Here is a 27,942-nt window from a genome sequence, read left to right as displayed (position 1 = left end):
ATGAGACAAAAGGGAGTTCCGTGCAATTAGGGCTCTATATAATACTGGACGCTTTCTTGAATTTGTTCTGGATTTGGAGACTGTGAAAATACCCCTGGTGACATGTCTGGTGAGATAATTGTGTCAGAGCTTTGTGTAAGTTGACTATGCAAACAATTTGGGATTTTCAGGGCATTGTTTCTTATTAAAAAAAGAGAAGTGATGTTGTCAGTCTCTCCTCAAATCTTAGCCAAGAGAGATTGGCATGCATATTATTTAGATCAGCCCTCTCAAGAACAAAATATGCCCCTCTGTTCTGGGCCAGCTTTAGCTTAACTAGGTTTTTCCTTGCAGCACTGGACCACACGACTGGACAATAATCAAGATTAGACACAACTAGAGCCTGCAGAACTTGCTTTTTGGAGTGTGGTGTCAAAAAAGCAGAGCATCTCTTTATTACTGCCAGACCTCTCCAGTGTGTAGGATGATCCTCCCCCCTACACACTGCTGCCACATGCCTATAAGCTTGACACCTTTAACAAGGTAATGTATTCAGCACAAATGCTGATATAGGATAATATCCTACCATCAGTTTGTTGGCCAAAGATTCAACATCAAAACAGCATCACAAACACTGGGAATCTTCCCCTTCGGTTGGTCAGCTTTCACATTTACCACAACCCCAGTAATCACTCCACTCAATGGCACCCTTTTCTTGAGAGCAAAATAATTCACATCTCTTGCCCTCATTTGTTTAAAGTGGAGAGCCTGCTACATCTGACCAGCAGAGAACTTCACACCTATCGCCTCCGATACTTCGCCCTCATTCACTTCCATTTCTCCTCGTCTTCAACTCACTCTGCTTACACTTTCTACCATTCTTCTTTAACAAACCATCTCCCCCTTTTCCCGCCATTTTCAACCGACTCAAGCTCACCCTCTTCCTCCCATTCTCTCTCTTAGACCTCCTCTGCCTCTCTTTTTCCCTCCATATTCTAAGTATAATGCTCCTTATGAGAATTACTCAACTTCTCCTGACGTACATCTTGTTCTTGCCTTGTCAAGGGATGTCATTTAACCGCCTGTCACAATCTCTGTACAATCAGCACGAACCCCTCGGGATGTAGCGTTTCAAAAGTGCATCCCATTTATAAAGCCTTAGTGTCCGACCATAAACGCTTCATATTTTTATAGGCCTACACTACAGTAAGAATTAAGCATTTCCTCTCACAAAATGTTGGACCCTACTTTTTCAAAATACTATTTCAAATAAATGGCAAACATTTGGTATTGCTAAATATGCATCAAAATCATCTTGTTTTATTAAAATGTTGATATTTTACCCCAAATTTGTACAGTACACTCACAAAAAAAGAAAAAAAGGCACACTCACTGTTCATTGAGATGTTTATTAGTTGATTGGTAACATTAAGAAAATACACTTTGTTGCGTCACCCCTCTCTGAACAACCATTTCAGATATATTTAATTGGGAAAATATAGTTCAGTTGGTTTTATTGCTATAACACAGTCGTACCTTAAGGGACAATGGAGGCTCAAACCTACAGGGACGATGATAAAACCATACGTAGTTACGAAAATATACACAAACCGTACATAGACACACACATGCATAGCTTTATGCATTAACACCGGATAATAAAAACACATACGTCAGAGAAAACACACTCTGGTATATATGTTTATATGTGTAAATACTTCCTTTTAATTGTGTGTTAAAAGGTATACGTGCATCATGATGGCCACAACTATTTTGCCACATAAACACTTCCCCTATTAGCTCTAACAGAGCCAAGTAAAAATAAACTATGACACAAAGGGAGAAAGAGCTCTGACGGAGAGACACCGTACTGTGGTAACTGATAGATTTCAGACCAAAATGATCAGGGCAAAGCAATCAATCAATCTTGGTGACAAGTCCCTTAACTCCAGACTACATTTAAAAAAAACAACAACAAAAAACTGACCAATCGAATCTTATCAATTCCTTATCAATTATTTCCTATGAATAAATAACTACATTCCATTTCAGAGAGCCATAGCTATATAGGAAGTTAGTCAAGGCTTAGTATGTAGAAGCAGCGTTTTACAGCTTGTCATTACAGTACCATTACGTTCCATCTACAGCACAAGCAGCAGAGCAGAGTAGGAGTGGTCTGGTTGAGACACATTTAGAGCATGTCATATTTTAGCCATACCTAGAGTGGAGGTTACTGTAGATAAAGTGTAGGGAAGAAAGCAAGGTCACAAGTAATGGCGAAAGCAAGGTCACAAGTAATGGCGAAAGCAAGGTCACAAGTAATGGCGAAAGCAAGGTCACAAGTAATGGCAAGAGCAAGGTAACAAGTTGTGCTCAGTCAGAGAATCACAGCCATAGATATTAAGGTAAATGAGGCTCATATAGCAGCATTGCCATTGCAATAAATAGTGAGTACTAAACTAACCTCAAAGCCTAGAATGTATTATTGTCAGAGGTCTGGTTTCCAGGACACAGATTAAGCCTAGTTAATGTAGATTCTCCATTGAGCACGCTTTTCAGTGCAGAACTTGGCTTAATCGGTGTCTAGCAAACTGGACCAGAATGTTTTGTTATCAGTATAATCACCTAATTTGTCTTTTCTTTGAACTGTCTTAGTAACATACTGTGAGGCCATGCCAGGTGATGAGGAATAAGAGTGAGTGATCAAGACACATGAATAGACTGAAAGTAAGAAGACATATACAGCACACCAGTCCCAGGGTTACAAGACCCTCCGTTCACACCGCAGTTTGGTCCCTCAGTACAAGGGAGCACTTTTAAAGCACAATGCAGTATGTTGTTGGGTAACACTTCACTTGAATCCTCCGTCATAAGAGCTACATAGCATTATCATAATCATGACACGACGGATGCAATAAACCGCCGTGACAGCTGGTGCTCATGCCATCTCTTATGTCATAATTGTAAAAAGTGTGACGGAGGGTTGTAACACTCAGAAACTAAGTAGCTGACTACAGTCCTTCGTCAACCCTAGGAAGCGCCACAGTACCATCTTTCGGGAATAAAGGAGACAGACTACCGCCTCATGAGTGCACAGCACCGCTGTCATATTCAGTCGTCCTAGGTGTCTCTGATCTGAGGGAATTCCTTGTAGATCTCCTGCACTATTAGCTTATCCATCTGTTTGGCCGTGGCCCCGCCCTCGTCCGCTCCCGAGTCGTCCTCTCTTAGAATCCTTTGCAGCGCGCCCTGCAGGTCGGAGAGGCGGTGCCGGTGCTCCAGGTAGTCTGTGGAGCGCATGACTGAGTGCATGAGCGCGAGGTACTCCATTCTCAACTGGGAGGAGGAGGGGAAAAAAGAAAGAAAGATCGGAAGGCGAAAGAGAGAGAGAGCGAGCGAGAGGTCATTAACACAGTCACTATACAGCAGACATTCGCTTTCCTGTTTGGGATGATGTCATGGCGAGGGTTCCTGCTGGTGTAACAGTATATCTTTAGTCCGTCCCCTCGCCCATACCCGGGCTCGAACCAGGGACCCTCTGCACACATCAACAACAGTCACCCACGATGCATCGTTACCCATCGCTCCACAGAGCAAGGGGAACCACTACTTCAAGGTCTCAAAGCGAGTGACGTCACCGATTGAAACGCTATTAGCGCGCACCACCGCTAACTAGCTAGCCATTTCACATCGGTTACACTGGCTGGCCATTGGAAAGAGGCGTGGTGTGTATGTGTGTATCAGTCTCACCTTTTCCCCAGGTGAGAGGTCAGAGATGCATCGAACAGCGATATCTATCATCACCATCATGTCCGCGCGGTAGAAGATGTTAGCAGAGTCTCTGCTGGCGAAGACATCCTGCAGGAACTTAAGAACTGAGTGTGGGGCAGGGGGAGCATGTTTAAAGACACACACAGGGTCATCTGGAGAAGAGAGAAAGACCAAGTAAGAGAGATAAAAAGAGAAAAAGGTAAGCATAGACTGTAAAAACAGAAAACAAATGGCAAAGGAATGAGAGTAAGTTGGGGAAAAAATGATTGAATTGAAATTAAATGAATAAAATCCATGTGAACAAGTGTGTGACTCACCTCCTCGGTTTAGGAGCAGCACTATTTTCTCAGAAAAGAGCTTCACGTTTTTCTTGATCAAAGTCTGCATTATCACGTTGCTGCTGGGCACTGAGAGAAAGACAGAACATACAGTACCCACCTTCAAATACCACACTTCGAAGGTCAAACACACACAGTTAAAGTAATTCAAAATCTTTCAAAAAAGGAATCGGGTCTCCATTATCCCAAAGCATAAAGCAGTCAATAGGGAACATTCCCAATTCACTATTCTGATCGCACATTAAAGGGGCCCTTCACCATTTCTTCACCTCGCATTGATTAAATACATTATTAAATTGGTGTGGTGCTGTAGATCACGATGAACACGAGGTTGAAAAGTAGTGAAGTAGCCCTTTAAAGTGGCAATCCGCAGTTGAAACACTAACGAAGCGTTTACCCGCCAATGTTTCGGAAACAAAGCTGAGGGGTGGGGCTGGAGAATTGTAACCACTCTCACATTTACAGACAGATCTATGGATGCAAAGAATGACCACAGTGTTTGTTTACTACTACTTTTGTTTACAAACATTGGGAGTAAAACAAGATGATATTTTGGGTTCTGACGGGGTACGACGGTTTAACTAAGCTCGTCATGAGGCGTTTACAAGTTATATCCTTCAGGGATCAACGGGTACATATTAATCACTTAGAAGTGACGTCCAAAATGGAGGGAGCAACTGCAGATGGCTAAAAACAAAAAGGTGTTTGCTCTGTTTAAAGCCTCTTGTCGACTGACCTGTGAGGTGCAGGTTGAAGGCCAGGATGAGGTTGACGCAGAGGTCAGGGAGCTGTTCCGTGGGGTCAGAGGGAAGACCCTCCTCTACCACATCGAGCAGGAACTGAACAAAGCTAGCGTTTAAGTGCTCTGCGCAGGGAGGGATGGAGAGAGAGAGAGACGCAGAGAGAGAGAGAGAGAGAGATGAGAAAATGTCAGTTCTATCAATCAATCTATACATTTTGGACTTTTGTTTCTATAGCTGATACGTTTGGCTTTTAAAGCAATATTGTGGTGATATTAAGGGGGTTATGGGATATTGCACGTACCATAGTGGTGATATGGCACCTGCTCCCCCATTGAGAATATCATAGTCAGGACCAAGGCTGTGTAGCACATCTTCTGATGCTCTAATGAAGGAGACACAGGCACACACACATTAATGAAGGAGATACAGGCACACACACATTAATGAAGGAGATACAGGCACACACACATTAATGAAGGAGATACAGGCACACACACATTAATAAAGGAGATACAGGCACACACACATTAATAAAGGAGATACAGGCACACACACATTAATAAAGGAGATACAGGCACACACACATTAATAAAGGAGATACAGGCACACACACATTCATAAAGGAGATACAGGCACACACACATTCATGAAGGAGATACAGGCACACACACATTAATGAAGGAGATACAGGCACACACACATTAATGAAGGAGATACAGGCACACACACATTAATAAAGGAGATACAGGCACACACACATTAATAAAGGAGATACAGGCACACACACATTAATAAAGGAGATACAGGCACACACACATTAATAAAGGAGATACAGGCACACACACATTAATAAAGGAGATACAGGCACAGACACATTAATGAAGGAGATACAGGCACAGACACATTAATGAAGGAGATACAGGCACAGACACATTAATGAAGGAGATACAGGCACACACACATTCATGAAGGAGATACAGGCACACACACATTCATGAAGGAGATACAGGCACACACACATTCATGAAGGAGATACAGGCACACACACATTAATGAAGGAGATACAGGCACACACACATTCATGAAGGAGATATAGAGGGGCACAGATATGCTGAATAATAAAGGCTGAATCAGAAAGACAAAAGGAAGGACACAGAGGTCCCAAAGAGAGAAGAGAAAGATATGGATGCCAGAGGAATAAATGGATACATTAGAGAGAGAGAGAGAGAGAGAGAGAGAGAGAGAGAGAGAGAGAGAGAGAGAGAGAGAGAAACAGGCAGACGGAGAGTGAGACGGAGAGAGAGAAAGGCAGAGGAAGAAAGAGAGCGAGAGACAGAGAGGATAGGCCTCCTCACCCTGTGTGTCAGTCTGCAGGTCTCTGGCCAGCTCCATGGGTAGGATGGAGTTGAGGAGGGTGGAGATGAGGGCAGAGTCCAGGCTACACATCGCCCCAAACACCTTGAGCAACAGCAGGCGTAGAGACACTCGGTGCTCCTGCACAGTGGCACACAAGAAGTAACACACAGTTACACATCGCTTACAACATGCCAGTGAGACTTCACTCAATCTATGATAATGAAGTACATTCCTAGCACCAACAACACATTTAACAATAGTGCGGTCTTCTTGGGTGGGCAACAGGAGAACAGTAGCGACGGTGTGGGAGTAGAATCTCTTACCATCTGATAGTAGGACACGAGTGACAGCACTGGCTCAGAGTGGTTGACCCTGCACATCCTCTTACACACCACTGGATCTGCATCCGTCTGGACGGACACACACACACACAAACACACACACTTCCTTAGATCCAACAATTACCAAAGGTCTCAGTGGTCCTCTCACATCAAACCCCAACAGGTAATCAACGAAAGTGTTTGGCTCCGTCCCAAGCAGAACCCGATTCTCCATATAGTGCGCTAAACAGGAAATAGGGTGCCTTTTTGGGGACACACACTATCCAGGTGCCAGCCCTGAGTCAACTGTCCCCCCGAGTTCACATGTCTCACCAGTATCTTCAGCAGCTCCTCCAGGTAACATGCGATGAGGGAGTGGTCTTCGTAAAGGGCCCAGCTGCGCTGCTGAGAGTCGTCAACGTGACGGGCAAGGTCGCCTAAGATGACCTCCAGGCGCTGTTCATCATGACACACTTGTCCCTGTGGCAACGCAGATCTCTGATCCTACAGGGAGGGGTCGGGGGGGGGGGGGGGATTTGACAACGTCACTTCCTAGAGCAGAGGTCGTCGACTAGATTTCAGCCGCGGGCCGATGTTTTCTTGAGTGAATGGTCAGGGGGCCGGTATATAATTTACAATTCATTTGTAGACCGCAAATTGACAGCAAGAAGCGCAAACATAAATAATATTTGACCCAAACGTAATAATTTCATACAACAGTAGCTAAGATGGGGAGAAGTCTGTCCACAATAAAGCGCTGCTCTGCCTTCTTAACAACACTATCAACAAGGCAGGTCCCACAGGCCCTAGTTTTCTGGCACCGGGACTACTGTTCAGTAGTATGGTCAGGCACCGCAAAGAGGGACTTAGGAAAATTACAATTGGCTCAGAACAGGGCAGCATGGCTGACCTTTAAACGTACAAGGAGAGCCAACATTAATAATATGCATGTAAATCTCTCCTGGCTCAAAGTGGAGGAGAGATTGACTTCATCACTCCTTGTTTTTGTAAGAAGTGTTGACATGATGAATGCACAGAGGTGTCTGTCTAAACTACTCGCACACAGCTCGGACACCCCATGCATACCCCACAAAACATGCCAGCAGAGGTTTCTTCACAGTCCCCAAGTCAAGAACAGAATCTGGGGGGCGCACAGTACTACATAGAGCAGTTGAATCAGATTTCAAAAACAGATAAAAATACACCTTATAGAACAGCGAGGACTGTGAAGAGACACACATACACAGGATACGACACACACTCTACAGTACACACACGTACACATGGATTTTGTCATGTAGATATGTGATAGCAGAGTAGTGGCCTGAGGGAACACACTTAATGTGTTGTGAAAGGTGTTATTCTTCTTCTTCTTCTAATATATTTTTTCTTGTATATAACTGCCTTAATGTTGCTGGACCACAGGAAGAGGGAGCCTTAATACAAATATTGCTTACATTTGTATAGGATCACATATAATCTCAATTATTACTTTGGAACAGATTTCTAAAATTATAATCAGTTTGAGCTGATTTGCTGGTGTTTTTACAGTCTTTTATGTCCAACAATAAAAACAATTAAACATTATTTTTTTTTTAATGACTCTCAAAACTTCAAATCATTGCAGCCCAAATTCGGTCAGAGGGCTGCCAGTTGGAGAACCCTGTTCTGGAAGGTGTGGTTATAACACATTCCTAAAATTGAAATTCCATATTTGGAGCAAGTTAGTTGACATCCTACAACTACACGGTTACGTGACTGACCTTGCTCTCTACCAATGAGAGGAGGACCTTCTCTAAGGCAGTGGAGGCTTGAGGAAGGGTGGTCTGCAGGTGACCCACGACCACACCCACCGCCACCCGAGACAGCTCGTAACTCAGGCCCGTGTTGCTCCGAACCAGCTCAATAAGCTCCGCCCCCGTTGTCCCGGGAACAGGCTCTGAGTGAGAGGGGCTTCCGGGGGGTGCTTTCAGCGACAGAGGGCGGGGCAAGAGGCCAGTCGGTTTCTGTTTGGTCCTCGGTGCTGGGCTGTGGTGGTGGAGTGGGCTGTGGTGGTGGAGGTTGGGGGGGCATGGCCCTTCTTTGAGGGAACTGGCTGGGGAGAGGGGGTAGAGGGGAGCAGGTCGTCTGGAGGATGGGGTGGGGGCTTCACACGGCGTGGCACTGGGGGCGGGGTGCTGGCAACGCTTGTCAGGCTGACATCAGAGGACACCACCGAGTGGGAGGAGACAGAGTCCAGGGAGGCGGAGCTTACCGAGGGGGACAGGCCAGTCCCGGCAGGAGGGGTAGGGCCAGGAGGAGGAGGAATGGAAAATTCTGCTGAGAAAGAGAGAACAAGGAAAACTAAGGAAGTGCGGGAGAGGATAGAGTCAGTGTAGAAGTAATGTTACAGTAGACTGCATGAGTAGTGTATATATGTGTGTGTGTGCGCTTGTGTGTGTGCGGATAGAAGATGAGTAGCTCTGCGTCTCCATTGTGATGGTGAGACAGTCACCTGGGCGTTGGCTGGCTCTTTGTTTCTCAGGAGGGGGAGGGGTTATGGGTGCTGCACGGCGGGGCTGAGGAGGCACCTGCAAGAGAGGAGAGTAAATCAGAGTAAATATCAGGATATTTATGTACATGCACTTGTCTCAGGTTCCTCAAATAATGGACTATGAAGTATTCTTGCTCAGGTGTGTACGAATACTAGTCTGCAATACCTGGTAAAGTCCTTGAACATTGTCTGTACTCTCTGACAGGGTGCGGCTGACACCATTGGGTGGTTGAGGGGTGTGGCTGAGGGACAGTTCGCTGGTAGATGAGGGCAGGCCCTGCTTGTGACTGGATGGAGTTGGACTTCGCCTTGACAGGGTCTCCTTCCTGTGATGGATCAACTTCCTGTTCGAGAGAGAGAGAGAGAGAGAGAGAGAGAGAGAGAGAGAGAGAGAGAGAGAGAGAGAGAGAGAGAGAGAGAGAGAGAGAGAGAGAGAGAGAGAGAGAGAGAGAGAGAGAGAGAGAGAGAGAGAGAGAGAGAGAGAGAGAGAGAGAGAGAGAGAGAGAGAGAGAGAGAGAGAGAGAGAGAGAGAGAGAGAGAGAGAGAGAGAGAGAGAGAGAGAGAGAGAGAGAGAGAGAGAGAGAGAGAGAGAGAGAGAGAGAGAGAGAGAGAGAGAGAGAGAGAGAGAGAGAGAGAGAGAGAGAGAGAGAGAGAGAGAGAGAGAGAGAGAAGCTATATCTGAAACGGCATTTAATACTACTAAAATAATGGACCAGGCTATATAATGAATAGGGGGCTATTTCAGATGCAGCTTATGAAGAGAACTCATCACGATGCAGAAGATGCACCAATCAGGAACCTGCAGTATGACAATTCTACATAGTGACCATTCAATATCTGACAACATGAGACTAGTTTGCATGCGTGGTTGTGTATGGTATAACAATAGGAGCAGGGCCGTGCACAGACCTTTTCAGGGGACAGGTGCTCTGAAATGCCTCTGTAACCAAAACATTTTTTTTGTTTTAACCTAGGCCAATTTATTTCTGCAACACACTCACTCATCATCACAAATTGTAATCAAGCTAGTAAACAGTGCCTCCTAAAGACATTATTGACATTGTGAAAAAAAGGGTGGGCTCACTTACGGAAAAACACATGTATTTGACGTGTACACATGTGTAGTGTTCCAAAAACACATGTTTTCATGTGATCTTGTGTGAAGTTAATGTGATAGCATGTGACAAAATGTCAAGCAACGTGATAACATGAAACTACATGTGAAAGCGGGCCTGATTTCATGTGAAATCATGGGATTTTCCACACGTAAAATCATGTGGTTTTTCTGTAAAGTCCATCAGCTGATCATGACGTTGATGACGGATGTAAATCTGCTAGTTAGCTAGCTTGATTTATTTTACCGATTGTGATTTACCTCTGCGTCATTCAGAAAGACATTCCACTCCAGCACAAGAAATAGGATTTTGACACCCACCATCTCAGATTGTTCTAAAATAATTTGTGTAGTTAGAAACAGATAAGACTAGAATTCCTTCAACATTATTTTGTTGAAATATATTTTGATCTCTGAGAAATTGAGCTAACCGATTTCACACAAATTGGCCCTTTTCATTTATAGAATTTCTAATAAATATAGTAACTAACATCCGATTTGGACAAAAATTCTTCCTAACAATGAGTGAGACATGAGTGAGACCAAAAAAAAAGACAAAAGCCACCCACGGACCCATCACCCCCCACACCAAGCCCACCCTAACGGCAAGTATACAGTATATGTTCTCTATGTTTGACAAGTAGTATAAAGCTGTGGGTTGGTGTATTGTTTATTCATACTACACTGACCAAAAATAACAATTAAACATGTAAAGTGCTGGTCCCATGTTTCATGAGCTGAAATAAAATATCCCAGAAATGTTCCATACGCACAAAAAAGTGTATTCTTCTCAAATTTTACATCTCTGTTAGTGAGCATTTCTTCTTTGCCAAAATAATCCACTAACCAGACAGGTGTGGCATATCAAGAAGCTGATTAAACAGCATGATCATTACACAAGTGCACCTTGTGCTGGGGACAATACAATTCCTTTCTAAAATGTGCAGCTTTGTGACAACGCCGAAGATCTCTTAAGTTTTCAGGATGTGTGAAATTGGCATGCTGACTGCAGGAACGTCCACCAGAGCTGTGCCAGAGAATTTAATGTTAATTTCTCTACCATTTGTCGTCTAAAACCTTGTTTTAGAGAATTTGGCAGTATGTCCAACCAGCCGTCGTGTGGGCGAGCGGTTTGGACAAACTGAATTGCAATTTATTTTCTACATGAGCAAAAGCTATTGGTTTTCTACCCAAAGTTGCAAAAAAAAATGTGTGATCTACTTGATAAATACAAGAGACCAGTAAAATTAATAAAAGGGTGTGGCAGTAGCAGGAACAGCAGCATCTAGTGGGCAAAACAGTGTACTTTCACTAATTTATGAGGGGAAATGTAAGCGACTTCAATGGCTAATTTCTCTGAACGTGGGGGCATCATTAAATTCACTGAGATGACATTTTATGAATAAACAAAACTCCAAGCAATACACTACTTGTCAAACATAGAGAACTGATACTGTATACTAGCCGTTGGGGTAGGCTTGGTGTGGGGGGTCCGTGCATGACTTCATTGTTATGAAGAGATTTGTTCCCAATCGGATGTTGGGTACTATATTTATTGAATATTATATGAATCCTATCAATTGAAATTTCCAATTTGGGTTCAATCAATTAGCTTAGTTAAAATAGTCTTTTAACAAATGTTGTAGGAATGCTTATCTTATCTGTTTCTAACTACAGAAACCATTTCAGAACAATCTGAAATGGTGTCATGACTTGCTGAAATTACATGAAACGACTTGACGATGACTTGCGGGCAGTGGGTTCCGAACAAAAATGACCAAAACATTTTTGAAAAAAATATAAAACACTTTCGGGGGAATTTTTACTACCCCCGAAAAGGGCTCTTTGGGCAAAGGGGGCATGTGCTCTGCACAGGTAGAGCCCGATCTGTGCACGTGCCTGAATGGGAAAATGTGTGTGTGTGTATACAAATGTTGCACTCACTGTAGCACGTCTCGCTGCTCCAGGTTGTATTTGCCCCCGTTCTTCATGGCCACGTTATGGATCCCTTCGATGGCCCTGTCGATAGACTGTAACACTTCATCCTGCTCCAGAGCCTGACGAACAGAGGAAAGGAGGGCAGGGAGAGAGGTTGAAAGAGAGTGAAATATTCATAATCAGCATTCATTATTATGAAACTGGAAACAAAAACAAACAAAACATTTGGCTGGGAGGCAAAATGGGACTCCGGGCGGAAAATCTGGGGCAGCACAGTTATCTAACCAAAATCAAACCCTCTTGAACAGGAACATACCTACTACACGACCCAGGCAGGGACACACTCGGACAGACACAGCAAATCCCTCTGCAGTCAGAGAATCCACACTGAATATCGATCTGTTTCAGCATGGTTTCATTTGACGGATTAGTCAGGTGAAATTTCAGCAAAACACACTCAGAAACAAGCAGTTCACACTGACTCAATAAAAGTGCATTGGAGCATCCATCTGTGTGGCTATTTTGATGTTATATGAAAGTAAAGGTCTTTATGTTTCAAAAACCGTATCTCAGTAGAGAATTGATTCACATTTAGATGGAGCATTTGGCTAAGGAAGAAAAAAAAATGTCCATCAAAATCCGTCAGTTTAAGCTAGAGACATATGCGTCTCAATCTACTGCATCTGCCAATGCCGGCCTTCCGCATCTGCGGTCGAAGTTGGCCGATGTTTGCCAGACCATGAGATCAGTGGCGATTTCAGCATGTAAATCTTGGTGGGGCAAACAAACAAAAACATTTTGGGGGGATGTGTGCCAGCAAAGCCACTACACAACATAACACTAAACAATACATGAATTGCACTATAACAGTGACAAACGGTGCCCACAAACTGTTAGGACACCTTACCACTGCTATACCTATCAGCGGAGCCTTGTCTGGCAGCAAAACAGTTCATTTAGACTAATTGACTTTAAAAAAAACATAGCTGATATGGCTGACATGCTTAAACAAATGTGGTTTCTACTGACAATTCAAATGTACAAACTATGACATAAGGGAACGATGAGCGGATAAGAGGCAACACGTAACTTCAATTAAGACATTAATGAGCGAGCTAGGAGGGAGGCCCGAGTTCCCGATTTACAATTCTGAGTTGGATGACCATTCAAAACGTACTTTCCCAATCAGAGAGAGTCCCCCCCCACCTTACTCAAGAAAGCAAAAAAGAGACCATGTTTGTATGGAGGGTTTATAAACTCAATGATTCCAAAAATATTGTTATGAATTGAACTTAAATTAGTTGACTCTTCACATGGGATGATTTCAGCCTGAAACTTGCCTGGATGCCCACCAATTTTCACCCCTTTTATTGGTTAGCCTGTTGCATGCTTTGGTGTGTGTGTTCCCAAACAAGGACCAGTTGCGCTCTGAGGTGGCTGATGTTGGTGGGATTTGGAGGATGATGGAGGCAACAGGGGAAAGAGCCTCAGATCCACAAAGTCCCTTCCACCAGGTGGCTGATGAGATATGTTGGCACGACTGCCATATTGCATCTCCATCCCAAAGCCCTTGCTTGGAAGTGTACGTTGCCAGACTGCCAAAAATCATACCCTTATCCAGGCCAAGGAGGCAAGACACGGTAGTGATGACACTATAGGCCTTGTTGATCTCTGCACCAGACAGGATGCTCTTGCCAGCATACTTGGTGTCTAACATGTACAGCTGCGGCTTGTATGGGCTTCAGGCAGAAGTCTTCATGCTTTTTGGTGTATTTCAGAACTGCAGTTTCCTCTGCTTGGAGCAACAGTGAAGTGGGCAGGGCAGTACAGATTTATTCTCTTACATCTGCAAGCAAAGTCTAAACATCAGATAGGATGGAATTGTCTCCCTCAATCCGTGCAATGGCTACTGCTATAGGTTTCAGGAGTTTCAGGCTGCTTCCCACTCTCTCCCAAAATACATCATCCAGAAGGATCCTCTTGATGGGGCTGTCCATATCGGCAGACTGTGATATGGCCATTTCTTGGAAAGACTCCTTCCCCTCCAGGAGACTGTCAAACATGATGACAACACCACCCCAACGGGTGTTGCTGGACAGCTTCAATGTGGTGGTCTTATACTTCACGCTTTGCTGCTATAACTTGATGACCCTTCACATACATAACCATTTCCTTGGCTCTCTTGTAGAGTGTATCCATTGTTTTCAGTGCCATGATGTCCTTGAGGAGCAGATTCAATGCATGAGCAGCACAGCCAATGAGTGTGACATGATGGTAGTGTAACGGATGTGAAACGGCTAGCTCAGTTAGCGGTGTGCGCTAAATAGCGTTTCAATCGTTTACGTCACTTGCTCTGAGACCTTGAAGTAGTAGTTCCCCTTGCTCTGCAAGGGCCGCGGCTTTTGTGGAGCGATGGGTAACGATGCTTCGTGGGTGACTGTTGTTGATGTGTGCAGAAGGTCCCTGGTTCGTGCCCGGGTATGGGCGAGGGGACGGTTTAAAATTATACTGTTACAGTAAGACTCCTCCACTTTAGACCAAGCAGCCTTCATGTTCGCAGCATTGTCTGTCTACCAGTGCAAATACCTTCTGTGGTCCAAGGTCATTGATAACTGCCTTCAGCTCATCTGCAATGTAGAGACCAGTGTGTCTGTTGTCCCTTGTGTCTGTGCTCTTGTAGAATACTGGTTGAGGGGTGGAGATGATGTAGTTAATTATTCCTTGCCCACAAACATTTGACACCCATCAGAGATGATTGCAATACAGTCTGCTTTCTCTATTATTTGCTTGACCTTCACTTGAACTCTGTTGAACTCTGCATCCAGCAAATAAGTAGATAAAGCATGCATGGTTGGAGGGGTGTATGCTGGGCGAAGAAAATTCAGAAATCTCTTCCAATACACATTGCCTGTGAGCATCATGGGTGAACCAGTTGCATACACAGCTCGAGCAAGACATTCATCAGCATTTCTCTGACTACGTTCCTCCATAGAGTCAAAAAAAACTTCTGATTCCAGGAGGACCATGAGCTGTTGTTATTGATAAGGCGTCTGATTCACATATGATTTGGCACAGTATTTGCAAATGTACACAGCTTTTACTTCTACATTAGCTGCAGTGAAATGTCTCCAAACATCAGATAGTGCCTGTGGCATTTCCTGTAAAGATCAGGAAAACATTTGTAAAAAAAAAAAGCAAATACAATTCCATGTACAGATAAATAGTTAGCATTTAGATTAAACATCTCCTTTTGTAAGATAAATGTTTTAAAATTAAACATGTATGGAAACAGGTGAATTAACACTCCTCAGTTAGCAGGCTCAAGCAAGCTAAAACCCACATGGTAGCAAAAACCAACTAGCAGAAATTGTTAACAAGCTAGAAATTATTTAAACACACTTTGCTATAGGCTACTATTTACTAGTTAACAAAATATTATGCATGCCATAAATATATTTACCCCACCCAGTCTTGTAATCAAAACTTACCAGAAAGCATGTAGTCCTTGGCTCAGACAGTGTAGTAGTGTGGGCTCAATAGCATCTCATTAGTGTGCAAGATCTTGAGAATCAGCTGTACATGTGATGGAAGAATGCACTGCGCATGCAGAGGGTTGCAATTACATTGAATTGGGGATAGTTTAACCAAAATATGCCCCAAGACCTAGAATTGCCTTATGTGTATACCACAAAAAAGGTTCACTGCTATAAGCTAACTTTTTTGATGAATTTAAGCAAAATGGGCTTAATTTTCCAGAAATTTACCTGATAGTTTCCGACCCTTTGCAACCCTAAATATGACTCCACTGTGGAAAGGGGACACTCTCACAAACACGATGGTGTAACCCATACAAATGAATGGAAGTATGGAGGTAGGTTTGTGTCTACACACATAAGAGGTTAAATATGTATCTGAAAAAAACAACAATAATTTCCTGAGCCATTAATGAATGTGTTATTCAATGCATTTCTACTGGCTATAGTAGTAGTTTTTTTCTTATACCTAAATGGGTCCTAAAATTCAGTTTTTTAAGGAGCAATGGTAGGCTCCTTAAGAGTACATCTCGGGCTAATGGATGCATGCATGAATGAATCTGTGAGAGTAGCTGTATTCTGTCACAATCCAAGCATAGCTCTAACTCAGGGGTTCGCAAACGTTTTCACTAGGGGGCCCCCCTTCCAGCATTGGGAAACATCTCACCGCCCCACCTGCCGCGCACGTGCCACATCTATTTTTATGGGCACAAGCACTGTTCATGACACAAACTGTGCACACAGTTAGTGGAGAACATTTAGCAGGTTGTGTACTGTATTTGCTCTAATCTCACATCAGTCACGAGATCTGAGATGCGCGTGACACACAAATGACAGACGCTGCGCCACATTTTCATGAAATTTTGGCTTATGTCGCAACGACTCCTGCGGTGCACACCCAGATGGCATTGCGAACTTGCCAAGCCTCTCTGAGCCTCTCTCATTAACCCATTTGAAACATTTTGATTTATTCTAAACATATTTTTGTTAACATGTAAACGTTAGCATAGCGTATTGAATGTGGAAAATACTGTTTAATAATGCAGCAAAAAGTATAGTATGATAATGTTTACATTCTGCTTTACTCATTTCATATATATGTATTGTATTCTATTGTACTGTATTTTAGTCAATGCCACTCCGGCATTACTCTTCCTAATATTTATATATTTCTTAATTCCATTATTTTACTTTTAGATTTGTGTGTATTGTTATGATTTGTTAGATATTACTTCACGGTTTGAAGTAGGAACACAAGCGTTTCGCTACACCCGCAATAAAATCTGCTAAATATGTGTATGTGACCAATAAAATTAGATTTGATTCATGAGAAATAACTGAGGCACAGGCAATGCAGTAGAGCAAAATTCTCCCATTCAGGGAGAACTGTCACATGAAAGCCACAAAAGTAACTGAAGTAAGGTCTATTGGAATGCACGCACCAATTGGACCTCGCCCCCTCGTTCAATTCTCTGTGGTCCACTCTTTTTTATCATGCTAACAAGCTAGCATGGAGGACCTGCTTGTCAAAATCCACGTCCCACTTTCACTAATCGAGAAAGTGAAAATCCGCTAAATTAAATTAAACCTACCTGAATCCTTTCGATGTAAGAAGCGGGAACGTAGCCGGTTTCGCCCGAACTGCAGCGCGACCCGAGCCACCAGTGTTTGTTGCTGCGTTCCAGGATCAGAAAGCCCTCCCCGGCCCCGAAGTGGAGCGAGTTGGGCTCCGCGGATCGGAAAGCATACAGAGACCGATACATAGTTATTCTGTTTTAAATCCCTTGTAATTCCTAAAAACACCGATATGACTGTTTCAGCAAATGCACAATTAGCTGGTTCAGTAAATAACTGATGTACCCAGTCTAAGGTAATTTTAAATAGATATTTACGACTTCGCGAATGATTCTCCTACTTTCTATTTACATTGTAAAATCAAATTTGCGACTTGACCGTTTCAAGCTTGTCCCGAAAACACAGTAGGGGGGCGCGCACGCACCCACGCAGAATAACACACAAGCGGGCACGCCTCTTTGGTATTTGGTATTCAGGCGAATTCATCAATGGCAGAGGACGAGAAGCCTCCTCCGACAGCTATCGTTCTTTGTTGTTTTGCAATATAATTCCACCGTATGCAAGCTTGCTTCCCATATAGGGCCACATATAGGGACATAATTATGACTGTCCATCCTATCATGTTCCATTGGAGGACATGATTGGAAACTATTTTCAGATTAGAAATATATACTTTTTTATGTGCTTTATAATGTTTTTTTTTTTTTTTTACCACATGCAATTCATCTTCTTCCTCTGCCATTGATACAATTAATCACTGATTTCTGGAATGTATCCACACAAGACCCGTTACATTATAAAATAACCGGATGTACCCAAACGGAAGTACCAAACGTTGTACTACACATAATTAGTTCCCACTCTGGTTTTAATGTCTTTGGTTCCAACGGGCATTAGGTACTTAACTGTCAACAACATGGCTGTCACTATGTGTGCACGACTGTTTTTCCACAGATCTTCACAGGGTCTTCTGCTCAGCCCTCTGACACCACCCGCGTTCACAAGGTACAGTACTGCTGAGAAACGAGACATCTAGAGAATAGAAACGACGATGTTGTAGTGCTAACTGCTACTAGCTACACTATTTGACATATGTACCCCCTGACTGGCTATTTAGCTTTTGGTAGATGCTGATGTCAAAGCTTGCTACTTGAAATACTACATCCCGGGCAGAATAGACCAATTCTATGGTTATTACATCTTGCTAGGTACAGAGAGCCCCATTTAATCAGATCTGATTTTTAAAAATGGCTATGGCATCCCAATACATGTTTGAAGGTAAAGTGAATCCCAATATCAAACCTAGACATACACTAGGTCTGATGTCCCTATCTCACGTCATCCAGTTGTAGCCATTAGCCAGGTAATGGTACAGTATGTGATGGTAAGGCAACTTAATGTCTCTCCTCCCCCAGCCCCTTTCTATCTCGCGCCCACAGGCTTGGTCCCAGTGATGATGAGATGTACCAGCGTACCACAGTGTCTGTCATGCAAAAAGAACCAGGAGCTGGAGCAATGATCCACAGCTACAGCCCCAGAGGGTTCAACATCGATGGGAACCGTGTTTTCGGGCCATGTGCTGTGCTACCTCCAGCCATCCTCCAATGGAATGTAGGAACATGTTTATTTCATATTTTTTTAACCTTTCCTCTAATCCCCACCAGAAGTCAACCTTTTATGGTGGTTCTATTTTTTTCATCTCTCTTCAGTTTACCTGCTCCCTGTAATACTGTTGAGTGCTGAGTGAGATATTTAACTGGCTAAATGAGGAGTGATGATGAGTAGAATATGACATGTAACAGTGTATTATGTGGATTGTCCTTTTGGGTACTCATCTGTCGCCCCCTGCAGGTAGGCAGCTATAAAGACATCACTGTAGAGAGCATGGCCCTTTTCCACATGCTGGAACCTCGAATTGGTGAGATAATTCAATTATACTGTATTCACGCTGATACGAATGATGAGGATAGACAGAAAGTCACATACTCTAATTTATGAATGTACATGCAAGATGCTGTTGGGTTCTGGTACAAATTCAGTTGGACACCAGAGGAAGCTCAGACTAGATTTATTCCACCCAAACTGGAGGCTACAGCTGCATACCACCCATGCAATTCATGCAAGCATATATTTATACCTTCCGATTAGGCGGAGTCACCTCCTTGTATTTCTATCAGCCTTTGTTGCTGGGCAACAACTGAGTGATCCCCTATTTGTTTTATCATGGCCTAGCCTGAGTCCAGAACCTTTGTGGGCAGGGGTGTGTGTGAGAGAGCGATAAGACTACAGTTGGGGTGTTGTTGGGATGGGCCCCCCCCTCTTAAATAGTTGCCAGTTCATGTTTGATTGTCAGAGCTTGACTATGATGATGATGATTGTACGGTGTTATCACCTGAACAACTTAATGATTGTGTATGACCATGATGTGTCTCAAGAATGCGTTGTATCCACAGAGGTTCTGGTCCTGGGCACAGGGGGTCGGTCAGAGCGGATTGACCCCAAAGTCCTGGCCCTCCTCAAGAGCAAAGGCATCGCTGTGGAGGTGCAGGACACGGTAGGGACACCTGACCTCACCTGGCATCTGTCAACAGTAGAAGGATTGGGCTTGTGCAATAGATTTCAGTGCGTGAGCATTCATAGGCCGGTTTGCCCAAGCCTGGTTCAGAATGTCCTCTGAGATTTCTCTCACATCAGGTTACTGTGTGTCACCACCTGGAAAGTAGCTATCCATCCATACACAGACATGGGCAGCCCCTGCCTATAGAATAAAGTGAAGGGCACTTATAATTTAGCATTTTTCCTCTCTCTCTCTCTGACACTCATCCCTTTACCTTCCTCAGCCAAACGCTTGTGCAACCTTTAACTTCCTGAGCAGTGAACGGCGAGTGGTGGCGGCAGGTCTGATTCCTCCTCCAATCAGCACGGAGCTGGAGTAGCAACAACAAAAACGACAGGAGGAGGTCTCGATGGAAAAGAGGAACTACTTTCACCACTGGGATGGAAGATTTGGAAAAGTCTGTCCTCATTCAAGTGCTGAATTATGTTTTTTAGCCTTTGCAAACTTTGTGTGCTTGTGTGACCTTTCCCCACAGATGAGAAGGGGGTGGGGGGGATTGGTTGGTTATGAAATGTGTAAATGAAAAAGAGAACAGGATTTCTAACGAGTATTGGTGGTGGGAATGTTATTTAATGTTTCATATCTGTATCATGGTAAATACATAAGGCCAGCTACCAATGATGCAATAAACTATATATATATATATATATACACAATGTTTTGTATTTATTTAATTGTCAGTGAAAGCATGTATGTGTATGTAATCTACCCAAGGTGTCTGTCCTTCACTGGGATTAGTAAACCTCTCTAATCTCATTGTCTGTCTTATCCATTTGGCTTCCACCCCCATCTCTCTGAACCACCGCTTTATCTGTCTCAGAATAGAACATAACGCAACTCCAGCGGCTTTGTCCTTCTTGGAGTTAATCTGTAGGGTAAGGGTATCCCTAATTACTCTGCACTGATGCATTTAGCATCAACCATCCAGTTCTACTTCACACAAACACATGGCCATTCATTCATTCACACTCGAGCACACTAAACACAATCTCAGGCCACATTTTACATTTACCACAGTCTAATAAAGTGTGGTGTTTATTAGACAGGGTATTAAATCGACTGAGTTATTTAGCTTTACCACTCTCCAGTCTCAATGCCATCAGAGTACGAGAGCATCTACCACATAAAGCACATGATAAATAGGACTGATAGATTAGCTGTGAAGCTGGGCATTTTGGGAGATACAGTGAATCGAAGGGTTGCTTAAAAAAACTGTAAAAACCAGGACATTTTAGACAGCCGCAATATAATAGTAATGTCATATTTGCTGACGTTGTTATACATGAGTGTGCATACATTTTTGGATGGGTGGCCCGCCCTAGAGGGAATTGAACCCAGGATCCTGGTGTTGCAAGGACTATGCTCTGTCAACTGAGCCACTCAAGACAAAAATGGTAGCAACTCTACTTCGTGTCCCTTAGTCCTCGTCGTCATCATCATCATCACCACCACAGTCTTTGCGTAAGTCACCAAAGATGAATTCTGATCCTGTGATGCGGCGATACATATCCTTGATGTCCTCACACTCCATCTCAAAGTGTGTCGTGGCATCATAGGAGCGAGACACAAAGATCTGAAAAAGGGAGACAGGATCACAATGAACAAAACCCAGAGACCCCCACAATGTATAATCCTGGTACCCACCAATGGCCAAGATATATGAACACATGTTTGCATATTACAGTGCATTCAGTCAGTAGCTGGGACTCGACTGGGACAACTGGGACTCGAACCCAGATCCAGCGACTGTAATCCCAACACCTCAGCCATTACACCAAGTGAACTGAACTGAATCTCAGTGAGGATGTTAGTTGTGGGGTTGACCCTTACTTGACTGTTCCTTCCATCGTCAATGGGGACCATCATGTTGCTGATGGAAACAAATCTGTAGACCAATCACATTCAGTCTTTAGTGAACTGTTTTTGTATGTATGAAATTAGCCTTGCATCATTACAATAGACAAATGGCTCTGGTTGTAAAAGTCTGCAGTAGGTTGTGTGGAACTTACTTCTGCTGAATGGGCTCTAGTAGTTCTAACCCAGGCTGCACTTCCTTCTCTGGGTTACTGGTCTCTACAGTGGTGCTCACCATTGCGATATACATCCCCTCTGATGCCACATTGTGAGCGTAGGACACCATACATACATAGATATCTGAAAAACAAAGAGGGTCCATTTTCAATTCACCCCAAGGCTAAAATACTGCAATCATATTTTCCCTGTTTGGTATATGGGGTCCTAGGCCTTTGTCTAACTTCTTGTGTATATCTGGTCTATCTGTGATGTCATACCTGATTTCCTGTGGACTTGTGTTTGAGGGATAATGATTTGACAGGAGTTGGCATCATGGGTGTTTTTGATTGGATGATTCAGTAAACAGATGACCCGAATGACCCGGCCCACCTTCTTCACCCGGTTGGGCACGTAGCTGGGGTCACAGATCAGCTGTTTACAACGGAACAGCTTTACAAAGCGGAAGCGAAAGAGGACAGAAAGATTAGGTCCGACTACTAATTTACGACACTGATATTCAGCCCATGTTCCGGTTCATGCTCTACCATTTCTCATTCATTCATTCCCTCTTCAACTCTCTCGCTCTCTCTTGTCCACTCTCTACTTCACCAGCCACTCACCGCTCCCTCAGATTTCACTGCTACCACTTTGCCCTTGTCCATCACAATCTCCTCCACTCCCCTGTTTAACATGTAGGACCCTCCATGCACTGCATTTAACCTGAGACAGACAGGAATAGTAAGGGTTTACGTTGCGGCCATGTTCAATACCATAACAAAAACTTGAAGTTAATGTATTTATGCATTCTCGAGTACCTTTACGAGTCTGTTATGTTACCTGGCAAAGCCCTGAGGTAATTCCCCTAGCCCATACAGTGGATAGAGGTACGGACTGAAGTTATACCGAGCCAGAGACTCAGAATACAGCTTGATCCGTCTGATGGTCTGGATGCACGGCTGGTCCAAGTAACTGTGAAGACAGGGACACAACCATTGAGATAGGTGTGTGTGTGTCCGTCTTTCTGATTGTCTGTGTAATATTTGTACTGACTCGTCACTGCGGTACAGGGCCATGGCGTGACCAGTGAACTCCATGATGTCTGGTCCCAGGTCGAAGTGGCGGAACAGCTCCCTCATGCTGGTCCTGTTGGGGTCCATGTCCTGGTAGGTCCGCGGGTCTCTCTCCTCAAAGTTCAGAAGGAACAGAAGAAGCTTCTTGAACCTGCGCTTGTCAAACATCCCCATCAGATCTGAAACACAGCACCATGTTACAACCACTGTTTGAGACCTTGAATGATTGTATGTATTTGAAATCAAGTTAATCATTTTGTCATGTCCATGAATTTCAGTTGGCTTTGATTGTTATGTGGCAATCCTTTGTATAGAATCAATCATTCGGAAACACAGGATTTGTAAGTTACAAATATTGTTTATTTTGATGGGTATGCGTTACCTGAAGCTAGGGCTTCTGCCTCAGTTGAAGGGACCTTGTGGACTTTACCAGCCCTGTACACATAGCTGCCCTCCACCACCTTAAAGTCCAGATACCGAGTTACCTTGGTGTACACCAACATTTTAACCAGCTCACCTGAACAAACACACAAACACAGGTTAAAACAATATGAATGAACTCTGACCGTGACACAGTTAAACACGTTCACATTCATATTAGACGTATGATGACAAGACAGATGTACATAATATTAACCATAGTCCTCACCACTGGCAAGTAGAAATTTGGGAACAAGGTCCACATTCCAGTCCCTCCCACGTCCCATTGGCTTAGCTGGACATGGAACCTGAAACCTCTTATATAGCTACAAAATACATTCACTCTCATCAACACTATACAATATAACCCTCCAGTGCTTTGTATGTTTGTGTGTTTGTGCATGCGTTCATACAAACCTCTTCTAGGGAGGAGATAGAGGCACTCTCTCCACCATAGTAAGGGTTGCGGTCAATGTGAAGGACCTTCTTCCCACCCACTGACATCAAGCCAGAGAGAATACATTCCTGAGGGAGATAGAGTCAGAGCTATTCATATCCAGAGCAATTAGGGTTAGGTGCCTTGCTCAAGGGCACATCAACTGATTTCTCACCTTGTTGGCTCTGGGATTCAAACCAGTAACTTTGTGGTTACTGGCCCATTGTTCTTAACCGCTAGGCTACCTGCGCTCCAGTAGACAGGTAAATGATGATGATAATTCCTTAGACAGCCTGCAAGGCTTTGAACGTTCCTTGAGAGCCCAGGGATCACCTGTGTGCGTGTGTGTTTGTCTGCGTGTGTGTGTGTTTTTATGTTTGTGTAGGTTAATTAATTCATGAATACACATTTATGACACTTGATATTATAGAAAATACACATGAAACACATAGCATTGAACTGAAGTAAAATATTATATTTTAAAGAAATGTGATCACTAGTGGTAGGTATTATATTTAATCATTATTACTTTGTCCATGGTACCATAAATATACAATACTTTGTGAAAGTCTACACACACCCCTCTTCACATTTTGGGATTACATTTGATGTTTTTCCTACAGATCTATAAAACCTACTCCACATTTTAAAGTGTAAGAAAGTTATAGACTATTTTCCAAATTAATTAAAAAATATATTAATGGAGATGTCTCGATTGCCTAGGTCCTCACACCCCAGAGTTAATATTTGGGGCAAGCACATTTGGCAACCATTACAGCTGTGAAACATTTTGAATAAGATTCTACCAACATTACACAACTCTTACTGCAAAATTGCTTAAACTCTGTAAATTTGCTTGAGAATGTGGAGTGAATTCAGTGTTGTTGATCCATTTGTATTTTCAAGTATTGTGGTGGCAGCATCGTGTTAATGGTATGCTTGTCACCGGCAGGGACTGGGGAGTTTGTTAGAATCAAAATAAATATGAAAAGAGCAAAGCCCAGGTAATAGAGTTGTATGTTTCCGCGGGAGAATTATACAAATTCAAATGCCAAAGACACACCAGAATGACTTTCCAAGAGGTGTTCGAAGAGTGTTTCTGACTGGTCCAGTCTCAGTCCTGATTTAAATCTGCTTGAAGAATCAGAGACAAGGTTTGAATATTGCTGTCCATAAAAGATTCCTAGCCAAATTTACTTAGCTTGAGCAATTTTGACAATGTCCACGAGCCATTTGTTCAAAGTAAGTGTTACTTTCAACATCTATGCATTGTGTCATCAGCACTCACACTCCATAAACATCCACATATGTATTTAGTACAGGGATAGATAGGTGTTGGCCCACCACAAGCATATACTCTACTGTCTATTGGACTATTGAAGGGATGCAATACCATTCTTCCACTAGAAATTCCACAATTTGGTGTTTTGTTGATGGTGGTGGAAACGCTGTCTCAGGCGCCGCTCCAGAATCTCCAATAAATGTTCAATTGGGTTGAGATTTAGTGGTGCACATTCCAGCCTGGTTTTAGACTAGACGTAACATAGTAAATGTAAATCCTAATCTGGGACACTCAAATTAGTATGATATGTTACGTTTGGTATGGTTACATAAGACAAAAGGTTACTTAAGGCAATCATTAAAGTAGGGTAGTTGGTCGGGGTGGATGGATAGGCGTATAACGTGAACATCTAGCAACCCAAAGGTTGCATGTTCAAATATCGGCATGGGCTACTTTAGCAACTTTGCAGATACTTGCTACTTTTCACCTACTTTGCAACTACTTAGTATGTTAGCTAACCCTTCCCCTAACCCCAACCTTAACCCTTAACCCATTAACACCTAACCCCGAGCCTAGCTAACGTTAGCCACAACAAATTGGAATTTGTAACATATATGTTTTGCAGATTTGTAACATTTTGTACGAATTGCAATTCGTAACATAATGTATGAAATGGACGATGGACATCCACAAATTAATACATACCATACGAAACATACCATACTAATTGGAGTGTACAGGAATCACATTTACTATGTTATGTCTACCCCTGAGTCCAGGTTGCCTTTGAGACCCCTCTTTCAAAGTTACTGAGATCTCTTATTCTAGCCATGGTAGTCAAAATAATGGGCCACTGGGCATTTTTAGACATTACCCTAAGCATGATGGGATGTTAATTGCTCATCTAAATCATAAAACCACACATATGTGGAAGCACCTGCTTTCAATGTACTTTGTATACCCAGTTTACCTGTGTTTCCTTAATTTTGGGAGCTACATGTATGTTGCCCAAGGAGTTGTGCAAGGTTGGTAGAATCTTTGTTTCACTTTGAAAATGTGAAGTCGGTTGTGTAGATTGTAGGATTTAAAAAAAAATGTAATCCTTTTTAGATTTCATTTTAAGGCAGCAAATGTGAAGACTGTGCAAGGGGTGTGTAGACTTTCACTAGCGACTCTATATAATAATACTGTTCTATCACAGGAGGTTGGTGGCATCTTAATTGGGGAGGACAGGCTGGTGGTAATGGCTGGAGCGGAATCAGTGGAATGGTATCAACTACATCAAACACGTGGTTTGATGCCATTCCATTCGTGCTGTTCCAGCCATTATTATGAGCTGTCCTCCCCTCAACAGCCTCCATTGTGTTCTATGTACCTTATCTCTAAATTCTCTGACTTCCGTTTCTTTATTCTTTCATGCTGATAGAATTCACTGTGTTTCTTCTATACTCAAATTCGGACAAAAACCTGGCAAGTACAGTCCATGATACATTAATCAATGATACACATTAACATCATGAAAAACATTAAGACTCTTTAAAAAGAATGTCCCTACATATGAATAAATTGCCACGCGTACGATTGTAAGTGTTTTTTTATAGTATTAAGTCTGGTATCTTTATTGGGTAGTTCAGAGAGCAGAACTAAATATGTGTGAGGGAATGTGAGTTTCTCTTACCTTCTGTCCTGTACCCAACACTATGATATCAAACTCCTGCATGGTGACTGATCAGTGCCCAGGGCCAAGTCCCTCTGCCACTACTGAGCACCAGTATGGATAAGTATGGCTGTGTGTGTGATTCACTCTCTCCATCTACACCTCATTATCATGTCTTCCCCGTCATGATAATCCTCTCAAGCGTCACAGACACGACAAGTAATTAGACAGGCACTGAACTTTATATCTGTGTGTCTTAATAATAAATCACCAAAATCAATGGAATCATGTTCAAATTCAAATCATATTCCATGACATGCCCAAACCTGTTATTTAATATAAGTTCTTGCCACAAATATTTGACACATAAAGCTCCAAACATTGTTTAAACAACTGAATATACTCTGTTCTGCAGTTCAACAGCAACGTACAGTAAAAAACACAACAACAAAAAAATATATCAGCTGAAGAACGTTCAAGTCAAATATAAAAAATAATCTGTGTTCCTTTTGTGGAGACACAAATTGTAAAAACTCCCTGAATCAGTTAAGCTTGGTTAAGCATTGAAATGTAGTGGTATAACCTCAGTCCAGTGAAAGTATAGATAGATCCTCTCTGTAAATTTATGTTTGTAAGTGGTGAGGCACTTGTTGTTTTGAACAGGATCAGTGTTACATCTGAGCCTGCCACGCTCTCTAGTGCTCATCCTGTGTCTCCCTAACCTGCCGCCACTCCCCCAGTGCTCTCTCCCTCTTTCTCTCTCTCTCTCTCTCTCTCTCTCTCTCTCTCTCTCTCTCTCTCTCTCTCTCTCTCTCTCTGTGTGTGTGTGTGTGTGTGTGTGTGTGTGTGTGTGTGTGTGTGTGTGTGTGTGTGTGTGTGTGTGTGTGTGTGTGTGTGTGTGTGTGTGTGTGTGTGTGTGTGTGTGTGTGTGTGTGTGTGTGTGTGTGTGTGTGTGCCTGGTTTCCCTTGCCTGATGTTGTTTTCTTCTCTGCTACAGTTCTGTTCGCTTTGACTCTGGTCCTTGGGTCCAGTCCCACATCTCGTCAGCTTCGCTACTCTGTCCTGGACCCCCCCCTACCCCCCACTCTACTGCTTCCTTGGATTCCTCTCTGGACCTGCTTACCCAGCCCAAACTGCCCCCGTTCCAGCCTCCGTCTCAGCACCTGGTTCCCTGCAACCTGCCCAAGCTTTTCCTGGCCTTTTGTCCGAGGTGACTTTGGTCTAATCCATTTTCTACTGCAGGGTCT

At 43.2% G+C, this 27,942-nt stretch overlaps 3 protein-coding genes across 3 annotated transcripts; 1 reads left to right on the top strand and 2 right to left on the bottom strand.

Annotated features, from left to right (window-relative positions):
• Positions 1-1,372: 1,372 nt before the first annotated feature.
• On the bottom strand, positions 1,373-17,895 carry LOC124002992 (NCK-interacting protein with SH3 domain-like). The gene is given in 14 exon segments (XM_046310882.1): positions 1,373-3,315; positions 3,730-3,902; positions 4,068-4,157; positions 4,825-4,953; positions 5,133-5,213; positions 6,187-6,325; positions 6,511-6,597; positions 6,841-7,011; positions 8,271-8,681; positions 8,684-8,826; positions 9,002-9,077; positions 9,207-9,384; positions 12,099-12,211; positions 17,218-17,895. Coding segments are annotated over 14 exon segments (2,178 nt in total). The 5' UTR covers positions 17,389-17,895; the 3' UTR covers positions 1,373-3,099.
• Positions 17,896-18,044: 149 nt separating this feature from the next.
• Positions 18,045-20,468, top strand: ndufaf3 (NADH:ubiquinone oxidoreductase complex assembly factor). The gene is made up of 5 exons (XM_046310881.1): positions 18,045-18,205; positions 18,616-18,811; positions 19,052-19,118; positions 19,654-19,754; positions 20,041-20,468. Exons 1-5 carry the CDS (start codon positions 18,072-18,074, stop codon positions 20,134-20,136), a joined length of 594 nt encoding a protein of 197 aa, XP_046166837.1. The 5' UTR covers positions 18,045-18,071; the 3' UTR covers positions 20,137-20,468.
• Positions 20,469-20,817: 349 nt separating this feature from the next.
• Positions 20,818-26,828, bottom strand: zgc:112334 (uncharacterized protein LOC619199 homolog). The gene is made up of 11 exons (XM_046311683.1): positions 26,717-26,828; positions 23,738-23,845; positions 23,550-23,646; positions 23,283-23,417; positions 22,881-23,079; positions 22,668-22,799; positions 22,451-22,550; positions 22,109-22,280; positions 21,827-21,971; positions 21,648-21,702; positions 20,818-21,390 (listed from the first exon to the last, which is right to left on the bottom strand). Exons 1-11 carry the CDS (start codon positions 26,756-26,758, stop codon positions 21,235-21,237), a joined length of 1,341 nt encoding a protein of 446 aa, XP_046167639.1. The 5' UTR covers positions 26,759-26,828; the 3' UTR covers positions 20,818-21,234.
• Between the last annotated feature and the right edge of the window lie 1,114 nt (positions 26,829-27,942).

Source organism: Oncorhynchus gorbuscha, linkage group LG18, assembly GCF_021184085.1.
Source record: "Oncorhynchus gorbuscha isolate QuinsamMale2020 ecotype Even-year linkage group LG18, OgorEven_v1.0, whole genome shotgun sequence".
Classification (NCBI taxonomy): domain Eukaryota; kingdom Metazoa; phylum Chordata; class Actinopteri; order Salmoniformes; family Salmonidae; genus Oncorhynchus; species Oncorhynchus gorbuscha.
Note: the sequence above shows the minus strand (reverse complement) of the source record. Positions and strands in the feature narration are given on the sequence as shown.